The sequence below is a fragment of the Aricia agestis genome, chromosome 3, assembly GCF_905147365.1.
Source record: "Aricia agestis chromosome 3, ilAriAges1.1, whole genome shotgun sequence".
In the NCBI taxonomy this organism is placed as follows: domain Eukaryota; kingdom Metazoa; phylum Arthropoda; class Insecta; order Lepidoptera; family Lycaenidae; genus Aricia; species Aricia agestis.
The window spans coordinates 17,447,467-17,458,573 of record NC_056408.1 but is presented as its reverse complement, the minus strand read 5'-3'; the positions used below and the strand labels follow the sequence as shown (position 1 = coordinate 17,458,573).

General features: G+C 41.5%; 1 protein-coding gene across 1 annotated transcript; it reads right to left on the bottom strand.

The window, feature by feature from the left end:
* Positions 1–390: 390 nt before the first annotated feature.
* Positions 391–10,426, bottom strand: LOC121725586. The gene is made up of 10 exons (XM_042112610.1): positions 10,353–10,426; positions 8,768–8,806; positions 7,386–7,465; positions 6,889–7,021; positions 4,848–4,913; positions 3,679–3,789; positions 2,960–3,114; positions 1,452–1,588; positions 959–1,099; positions 391–673 (listed from the first exon to the last, which is right to left on the bottom strand). The coding sequence occupies exons 2-10, from the start codon at positions 8,794–8,796 to the stop codon at positions 497–499; spliced, it is 1,029 nt and encodes a 342-aa protein (XP_041968544.1). The 5' UTR covers positions 8,797–8,806; positions 10,353–10,426; the 3' UTR covers positions 391–496.
* Between the last annotated feature and the right edge of the window lie 681 nt (positions 10,427–11,107).

Below are 11,107 nucleotides of genomic sequence, written 5' to 3'. Positions count from 1 at the left end.
TTAACGTTTAAACTATTTTAATATAATAAAAGTTGAGGTAATGCAAGCCCTATGAAAGGACATAGTTGACAGGTAATATATTTTATGGTTCCTGCACAATTAACGGATAGCTGCGCTACTTCGTTGCGGTAAAAATAAAATATTTTGCCAGGGGAAAAAATGTAAATACATTATTATTATGTTATTTAAATTGTAGTTTGAGCAAGGAATGTTCGTGCAGGGTACCGCACTCAGACTTCAATTAAATGAGTATTTTGTCGGAATTCCATACATCTATCAAACTGTTCATTATTATAATAATATTAGGTAATCAGTGCCTGTAGCCTAGACGTATCTTTATCGCTTTTTTATAGAATCGCTGATCAAAATATATGGAATTGACAGACGAGTCGAACGTCAACGTCATATTAACGAACGCTTATGTCAATTCCATACATTTCGATCGGCGATTCCACAAAGAAGTGGTAAAGTAAATTGTCTTGGATAAGGGCCAGTTCTATCCATTGTACCCTCGGTTAGGAGGTCTGTACACGTTGCTGACCGGGGGCTGCAGGTTCTCCACTTGATCCTCCACCCAGTCCGTCACCTTGTGTATGTTGGTGTACCGAGTATATCCCTCCGCGTTCGTCTCGAGTGCTATACCGTATATCTGATACTTCACGGTTTTGGTGTGCTGAAAAATATAGAAATTAATAAAAAAAAAAAAAATTTATGCCAGTTACTGACTTAAAGGTCACGCAGGTCAGCTTCAACAGCATCTCTCCAGCGATACCTGCAGGGGCGTCTAACAGGATGACATCCTATTGGACGGCCCTTATACGCTCTTTCACGACGCGATCCTCTCATTTTTTCCACGTGGTCCAGCCAACGGAGTCGGTGAGCTTATTGTTTGTTTCAACATTACTAGTTTTGATAGTTTCGATAAACGTCTAACATTTAAAAATAAGAGTGATCTTACGAGGGATGGGCACATGAGGGCGCTGCCGGGCTCAGGGCGGTAGTCCGTGCTGGGCGCGACCGCACACAGCTCGCGGGCCCCGCCCCCCGCCCCCTTCAACGCGCTCGCACACACCTCCGGCTTAGGGATCGCTGTGTATATCTGAAAAGTTATTATACATGTATATTGTATAACTATTAACTATGAACTAAAAACAAGAAAAACCCGACTGCTTTTTGTGCAATTTTTTAAATAAAGATTTTATCATTTTTTTCGTTACATACCTAGTGTCACATAAAAACACGAATCTAACGACACTCCTCAAGCAAATATCCATCAGGAGGTTCAGGCTTCAGAGCGTGCAAACAATAATTATAAATAAATAAGTTCTTAAATACATACACACATATCTACAATATAACCTCTAACACATATCTAACCATCTATCAGGCACACTTTGTTAAATGATGATACACCTCTGGCAACTTCCATCATCAAAGGGGTGATGACTTACGAAGTGATCATCGTCAGAGATGGCGATGCAGGTGGTGCCGAAGAGCGGCGGTGAGTCGTCGGGCAGGCAGCACGGTAGCAGCCACGACACACCCGGCAGCTCGCTCACTTGCAGAATCATCAGGTCCGACTCGGGGTCTGCGATCATATCACAGGGCCCGTAGACAAGTGGCAAAGCGCTAACGCTAACGCTAGCGCTACAAAATGTAGCGCTAGCTTTAGCGTTAGCGTTAAATTTCGCTAGCGAATACTTATGTCAAATAGCATACATTTTGTAGCGTTAGCGCTAGCGTTAGCGTTAGCGCTTTGCCACTTGTCTACAGGCCCAGAGATCCTTCCTTCGGAGTTACACTAGTTTGGCACATAACTTTCCTCATACACATTAGGCTGCGTATCCACCGTATGCGTTGCGAGGAATGTGTTTTACAAGAACCAATAGAATCGTTGGGCTGAACGTGGTCAGGCAAATGAAACGTTTCTATTGGTTCTTAAAAACACATTCCTCGCAACACAGCGTAGCTCAGCTCCGGTGGAAACGCAGCCTTATACGAGGATTATATAAATCCATACATTGTAATTGAGAAAGTGGGTCTGTCTGTCTGTTACCTCTTCAAGTCCAAACCGCTGAACCGATTTTGCTCGGTATGGAGATACTTTAAGTCCCGACTCCCGAGTAAGGACATAGGGTACTTTTCATCCCGGAAAAATGTAAGGTTCCCGTGCGATAATCGAATTTTGGCACAACGGAGTTGCGGGCGTCATTTAGTATTTTGGGTTTTGTATAGCACTATAGCCCATCCGGTAAACGATGTGAGAATACGCTTAAGAGAACGACGAACCCAAAAATTTAAACATTGTCCTTCTCTCTTTACACTCACGCCCTAGCTCCGTGCTCACGCTCGTCTTTCATATGCCAGGTGAAAAAGGACGACGCGGAACTCGATAAATATATACAACATTTTAAAAATTCGCTAGGTCTATCTCTCAATGATAGAATTTTATACAACGTGTTAAATATTAACTTAGTTCAATGCACGGTTATGGCAATAAATGAAAAATTCGTGAAAATTAGATGCATCTTTGTGATTTTTTACTATCGAGAAATTTTTAAGATATCGTGTTTTTGCTCAGATCGAATTCTCGGAAATATAATGTAGTATCTAATTTTAGAAAATGAAACAATTCGGGCTTATTTTCAAGTATAAAAATGAATTATAAAATCGACGCTTTAGGTTTAGTCGCCCCCTTAAGAGTTGAGGGCAGAGGGCCGACCGAACGAGTTTTATTACGGTCTGACGTTGTTTATAATATGAGAAATATGATGCCAGAAACTTCGAGAGATTCAAGAGGAAGGATATGTTATAATAAAACAACGTTTGCCAAGCTATCCAGTGCCGAAATTGTGTTTTTTATGAGTGCCTTGTACGAAATCTACCGTCCCCCTAGGCCGCGGCCTATACGGCCTATTTATAAATCCTGGGCTATTATTGTAAACAGCACAATTCTCACGTTTTATCTTCTGCGTAACTTGAGTGGGTTTCCCGTCCCTGGTGAAGCGGACGTAGAGCGGGCCGACCATGTTGTCCTTGACGCAGGACGCGGACGTCACCAGCACCTTCGTGTCCTCGTTCATGTACGTCGCCGCGCACAGCAGCTGGGACGAGCTGGAATTGAAATATATATGATAAAACACCCAATGAGGGTTGTTGAAATTCTATTTGCCACCAGGTGCCGCGATGTAGTCTTAGGGTCAATTCAGACCGCAACGCGACGCATATATGCGTCGCGTTGCCGTCTGAATTTGTATGGATTTGACAGATTTGCAAGACGTCTCACGTAATTGAAGCCTGTTAATTATTGGTACAAAAGAAATGCATCGATGCGTCGTGTTGCGGTCTGAATTGACGGTATGAAATGATATTTCAAAATGAGCACCACCTCCCCTACTAGTAAATATTGTCTGTTGTTTGCAGTTTGACGGACAGCAAGCGTGAATCCGAGGAGTTCTGTTGCATAGACCAGAGCTCGCAGGCCGTGAGGTACTTATATTATAATATTTATTTATTTATTTATGCCTTTTTGCATAATGTGAAATCATCGTGGAGGAAAACATCGTGAGGAAATCCTTCACTATACAGATACAGACTAATTATTAGCATTCATGGTATTTTCAGACTAAAACCTGGTGCCAGTAATAGGACGGCTGCCAATGATAGGGTTTGTCTTACTTGTAAAGCCAGGCCCTCCATGGGTACTCGGCGGGCAGCACGCTGCGCAGGCTGTCGCGGACGCTGCGCGGATACCCCTCCGGGTTCAACTCGCCGCACTTCGACTTGCTCCTGAAATGTTAACGCGAGTTACGTAATGCAGGTTGTAACAAAACTTAGTGATACTTAATACTTTAGAGTTTAGGGTGTGTATAATATTATGTACCTTATATTGAGTTTACTGCACGGCCTTAGCTAGAGGGGGGCATTGGGGGGGAATTGCCCTACCTTAAAATCACAATGCCCTGCCTTAAATATATCAAAACCCTAGAAAATCAATCAATTATGATTTTTTTTTACTTCCGCCCTACCTGTAACCAATGCTACCCTACCTCAAATCTGACTCTGTCTACAGCCCTGGTTCACTGTGAAAGTAGCAGACCTGAAAGAGCAATTTTTTTAGCTATTGCATAGCTTTCTATAATAATTATCGCGTGCTTTGAGCGCGACGATCGAATTAAGAAATTCGTTAACGAAAATAAACCTAATACCGCCCACTCCGTCTGGCATAGCGGTGCTCTGTGCCGGTCGGTGTGGCGTTGCCAGGGGCCGTACCTAGAAACTGTTTTGAGACTCAAACAATCGTACGAGAATGCCGCCAATCTGTCCGTCTGTCTGTCTCCAGGCTGTAACTCAAGAATGGTAAGAGCTAGAGTTGAAATTTTTACAGAGTGTGTATTTCTGTTGCCGCTAGAACAACAAATTTTAAAAACAAAAAAAATAAAAATTCAAGGGAGCTTCCATACAACAAACGTGATTTTTTGGCCTTTTTTGCTCGTAATCAATAATGGCAACTTCTAGGCACTTGAAATTTTTATAAAGTCCTTAGTTAAATGTCTAATTTAATAATTAATAATAATATTTAAATATAATAAAAATTTAAGGGCGCTGCCATACAAAATCACAATTTTTGGCCTATTTTTCCTCTATAACGGTACGGAACCCTTCGTGCGCGAGTCCGACTCGCACTTGGCTGATTATTTTTTCATCCTTTCGCACTATTCGCACCTACACAAATTTGTTTCTGGACACCTAAAGGTAGAGAATGCCATCTGGCATTAGGGCCGCCCATGTACCAACATTGTGCAAAAAGGGCATAAATAAATAAATAAATATTATAATATAAGTACCTCACGGCCTGCGAGCTCTGGTCTATGCAACAGAACTCCTCCGATTCACACTTGCTGTCCGTCAAACTGCAAACAACAGACAATATTTTAGTAAATATTGTCTTTCTTAAATATTACGTTCGTTCGAACAAAACACAAAACTTCCAGCTTAGCCACTTATTATTTCTCGGTCACAGCCTCCCATACAAAATTAATTCAAGAGCCATCATTTGTTTCAATAATATATTTGTTTTGCAAGGTCAATTCCACTACAGTGTATCAGCGTAAGAGTGAAGCCATACTGCTGCTGTGCGCGGCGTCGCGTCGAGTCGATTGGAACGGAAAAACATACAATTTCGCTCGGTATGAAATGACATTTCAAAATGAGCACCACAAGTCACAACCCCTACTAGTATAGGGGAGGTGGTGCTCATTTTGAAATGTCATTTCATACCGAGCGAAAATCGTAACAATAGTAGTATTCCACTAACGAGTTTTGATCGTCAGATGCTTCAGTAGCGGTGGAGTAAAAATCGTGACGCCCTCAGAATTCAGATACATTGAGCGCGAAGTATGGTTATTGGTTATATCGCTAGCTGACGGTTTTCCCACCGTGCACCGTCATAATAACGACTGACGGTTTTCTTTATTATTTAAAAAGTAGAAACATTCACCAAATTTTGCACGATATAAAATGACTTTACATTTAATTATTTTTTTTAATATTTGAGTAACGCGACTGACGTTGAATCCCCGCCCCGTCCACAATACGGCTTACGACGATTTTTTGGTTAAACATGACCTCAATAATCATCCATCTTCATACGGTTTAAAATTACTTTAATCAAATTTTTTTTGACAACTTTGAGATACTTACTCTCAATTTACATTCCACCGCGGGTGCGGCGACTGACGCTCATTGATGATTAAATATTAATCTACTACTGCCTACCTAGCATACGCCAACGAGATATCTCACGTCTCTCGATATAATTAAATTTTGACATTATGAGACGAGTAGTTACTCGTCTCATAATGTCAAAATCTCGACATTATCTCGACCAAACTCTATAAAAATGTGTTATCTCGATGATAGATCTACGCGAGAATAGAACATGTAGAGTGAGATATCTCGTTGGCGTATGCTAGGTAGGCTGGACAAAAATTTGGTCGGTATGAAATTACTTTTCAAAAAGTATCACCTCCCCTACTATACATACCTACATGTAACTTGTAAGTACAATCAGAAAAGTTAATTCACAAATCATAGGCAACAACACACTTAAAACGTTGAAAAACCGCGCGCATATTGTAAGGCATCCATTACACGGTAGGTTTTGCTGTCGGTTTTACCACAGTCATGGCTGTAACTGATGGATAACCTACCGTGTAAGAGCATGACTGACGGTTGCATGAAATTGATTGACGAAATAATTCATGATTGACGGAATTGACTGTGCTTGCATGAGCGTGTAATGAATGCCTTACGCTATTGCATAGCTTTTATCGCGGGCTTTGAATGCGGCGACCGAATCAAGAAATTCCGTAACGAACTAACCTCACACCCTCCACTCGTGCGGCGTTGCCGTACCGTTTCAGTTCGGCAGACTTCGACACGAATTATTGCATAAGTTGATAAAAATGCTATGCGATATCTTTACCGCGGCAGTCCCCGAGTGTCACACGTAATTGTTATACAAGTTTTATCGGCCCATTGGCCATCGCGCACTCGATCCACTCGTATACAGGCTGTAACAAAACTAAGGGTGTGTACGTGTTCCTTGTAGAGAGTTCACTGTGAAAGTAGCTGCACCGCAGAAAGACCAAATCTTTTTTTCACTTTTGCATGGGCAAGCGCCCCAGTGTCGCGAGCTCACCCATACAAAAGTGAAAATAAGGAACTCCAAAAAATTTTGGTCTATCAGCGCTGCTACTTTCACAGTGAACTCTCTACAAGGAACACGTACACACCCTTAAGTATTATCACTTAGTTTTGTTACTCATTGTATAAAATGCCGCCCACTGCGCTGCCTCGCTACTCCCGAAGCATGAGCTCACGTACTTGAGCTTGACAAACCCGTCCCTGGGCCTCCTGGTGATGACGCTGTCGTGGCAGCGGTAGCAGCTGTAGCAGGCGTTGATGTCCGCCTGGATCGACAGACACCTGTTCTTCTCCGGCGTGTCACCCTCGTTACCTGGAACAGCCGTAAAAGAAAGATAGAGCGCAAGTATTAAGTAAGCTATTTATTATATTATAGATACACACGATTATATAATATACGATTGCAACTTTTTGAGGCAGTACGAGATTGGCACAATATCCAGGCCGAAAAAGACTATCATAGTATTAAACCCCACAAAAAAGATTTTTTGTGCCCCACATTGGGGGCGCTGATTCCGCTTCAAATAGGCACAAAAAGCAGGTGGGTATCATATTAAGTCCAGCGCACTTGTATAATGGAGGTCAGTCCGTCCGTCCGTCCGTCCGTCCGTCAAATATGTCACTTTTAAAAGGAATCCGCCACCAAAAAAGTTTGCGATCCCCTGGTCCATACTTACTGGTGTCGTCGTTGAACATCTCTACTAACTTCTTTTCCAACTGGCAATTCACTGCAGCCAACGCCGATATTATGAGGAATCTGCAAAAATGAGGTTAAAATTCATCACCATAGTTTCTTTACATTAAGAACACAGTGAAACCTATACGAGAAACAGTTATTATTAATTACAGAAATTTCGCATATTATGCATACATAACTTGTCGACTAGAGTCGACAAGTTCAAAAACGTGAAAAATAGAGATAAAGGTCCTAAGATATGAGGGATGGCTCATTCGATTCGAAATCACCTCTAAGAAAAATGTTTTTCGAAGGATTATATATAGACTATAAAATATACAAGTGCACTAAATGACGCCCGCAACTCCGTTGCGCCAAAACTCGTTTATCGCGCGGGAACCGTACATTTTTTCGGAACAAAAAGTATCCTATGTCCTTTCCCGGGACTCCAAGTAGGTATACAGTGTGTAACAAAAATAAGTGATAATACTTTAGGGTGTGTACGTGTTCCTTGTAGAGAGTTCACTGTGAAAGTAGCAGCGCTGAAAGACGAAAAATTTTTTTCACTTTTGTATGGGCAAGGGCCCGAGCGTCACGAGTTTCCCCATACAAAAGTGAAAAAAAAAAGTTGGTCTTTCAGGGCTGCTACTTTCACAGTGGAGTCTCTACAAGGAACACGTACACATCCTAAAGTATTATCACTTATTTTTGTTACACCCTGTATATATGCCTTTCAGCAAAATCAGTTCAGAGAGTTTGGGCGAGGTAACAGACAGACAGACACACTTTCGCATTTATAATATTAGTATGGATATTAATATTTAACATTTATAAATGCGAATGTGAGTCTATATTCTGTGTGTAGGTGCTTTTTATGGGAACCGATTTAGAATGAGCCCTGAGTTTTATCCCGGTAAAATGCACCGTTTCCGCGTGATCTAACTTTTGCGCCAACGAAGTATCATCTATAGGTAGACTTCAATTTAAGTCCGTTCGTAATGCCGCGGCCGCACATGCGTCTATCGTCACGAAGCTTCGTGCTGTGAGACGATACCATTAGACGATACACGCAGATCTTCCAATGGTATCATCTCAAGCACGAAGCACTACGCATATGCGACCGCAGCATAAGATATAGAGGTATTATAATCCATACTAATATTATAAATGCGAAAGTGTGTCTGTCTGTCTGTCTGTTACCTCTTCACGCCCAAACCGCTGGACCGATTTTGCTGAAATTTGGCATGGAGATATTTTGAGTCCCGGGAAAGGACATAGGATACTTTTTATCCCGAAAAAATGTACGGTTCCCGCGCGATAAACGAGTTTTGGCGCAACGGAGTTGCGGGCGTCATCTAGTATAATATAAGTTGCTTTTCTTACATCCAAATGATTCTGCTTTGCTGTGACATTTTGGAGCATCTGAAAAAATTAGACCTATTTAAAAATTTGTATACAAGGTGTATCAAAACAAACTGATAATACTTTAGAGTTTAGGGTGTGTTTGTACCCCTTATATAGAATTCACTGTAAAAGTAGCAGCGCTTAAAGAGCAAATTTTTCTTGTGATTTGGCAAGCGCCCCAGCGTGCAGCGTCATGAATTTACCATACAAAAGTGAAAAGAAAAGTTCTCTTTCAGCACTGCTACTATCACAACGAACTCACTCACTACACGGAACCCATACCAACCCTTATCCCACCCACGCCCTACGCCGCCGCGCCGCCTCTAAGACCGAAGACGAATCGACGCTGGCGACCAAACCGGTCATGTGGCTTCAGCTGTATTAAAACTCCGTAATCCGTTAGCTACTTCCCTGAACAACCTGTGTTGGGTGAAGTGGGGTGTAGCTTAACGCCTCCGTGGTCCAGTGGTTAAGAGCGCGGCTCTTGACTCGGAGGTCGTGGGTTCGATTCCCGCGTTGGAAACATGTTATTACTTATTTCCAAGTTTGGTTAGGACAATGCAGGCTGATCACCTGATTGTCTGACAAGTATTACATGATCCATGCGTCGGATGGGCATGTAAAAAGTCGGTCCTGCGCCTGATCTCTCGCCAGTCGTGTCAGTCTTCCGTCCCACTGGGTTATGAGAGTAAAAGGAATAGATAGTCCTCTTGTGTACTGCGCAAACACTTAAGCACTATTAAAAAATACTCCTGCGTAACTGGCCTGGTTTCATTGAAACCAGGCCACCGTCACCGAAACCGGTGTGGGGAGTTATTATTATTATTATTATATAGAAGCTATTTTGGGGTATAATACTAACATCTAAAGTATTAGAGCTACTCAAATGAGACTTTGTATGTTTATTTAGTCTATTATTGGCATCATATCCTGAGAACATGAACTATCGGGTACATCGGAAACCAACTCTATGAGGGCTCAAAAAAACGACGAAACACTTTGAGAAAAAGGTAGGTAGTGCCCATGCGCTTCGCTTGGCTCGTCTCGGTGGGGGCACTACCGTGCCCCCAGATATTATATTTTAGTTACTAAATTGTAAGGTTATGTTAAGGTATGCTAAAAATAGTGTTGGCAGTTCAAAACTTGTTTGCCAACTGAGGACGAACTGCATTGACCAAACTGGCTTTATTTTTCCTTATCTTTTGTAAACACGAGTGACCTCAGAACGAGTTATCTGTAATGGCTTAATATTTAATTAAAAAGAATAATTCTTATGTTTTACCGGATTTCCAATGGGTTTCCCAATTGATAAAATTATTTTTGCAATAACATTTTTTAGGGTAAAGACTAAAGCCAAAAATGTGAACCTCGGGCTAGATATATAGGTGGAGCAAGTATCTAAATAAAAAAAGAATTCGAAATTTTGTCTCGCTAAAACTTGAGAATAGTTGAACAGATTTGGTCAATTTTAATCTAGATATATTCGGGGAAGCCCAGAGGAGGTTTATATTAGGAGAGAAGTGATACGCAGTTCACCGGGTCATGTAGTAAAAAGTGATTGTACCTAACTTTGTACTGGTTTATGCTGTCTTTAAATGTCTGTTTCTTTGTAAAGTACAAGTCGTGCGTTTGGAGAGAATAAAGAGAGATTTAAGATAACATAAACATTACAGGCTTTTTAGCTTAAGGGATTCCAACACAAAACACGTTAATAGTTGAAGATTATTATGCACGTTTATTTTTACACTCTGGGACAAAACTGCAAAGACTCTTTCTCGCTTATCCGCAGAGGGTTAGATAGAGATACCACTATAACACATTACCCGTGGAGAACACATACTATAATAAGGAAAATGTATTGTTTTCTATGTATTTACTTACATATATATACAATTTACACTTAAATATAACTATTATGTTATCATTGGTACACAGTTTAGTAAATAACCTTTCAATGAGTAAGCAAAACGCGTCTATCTTGTTCCGACGCTTTTTATTAACTAGCTATCTTTATTTCGCGTAAACGTCTTCAGTGCATTAATCCTTTAGGGTGTCTACTCAGATAACTTAGTTTTTTTTTTTTTTATGATATAAGGGGGCAAACGAGCAAACGGGTCACCTGATGGAAAGCAACTTCCGTCGCCCATGGACACTCGCAGCATCAGAAGAGCTGCAGGTGCGTTGCCGGCCTTTGAAGAGGGAATAGGGTAATAGGGGAGGGTAGGGATGGGAAGGGAAGGGAATAGGGGAGGGTAGGAAAGGGAATAGGGTAGGGGATTGGGCCTCCGGTAAACTCACTCACTCGGCGAAACACAGCGC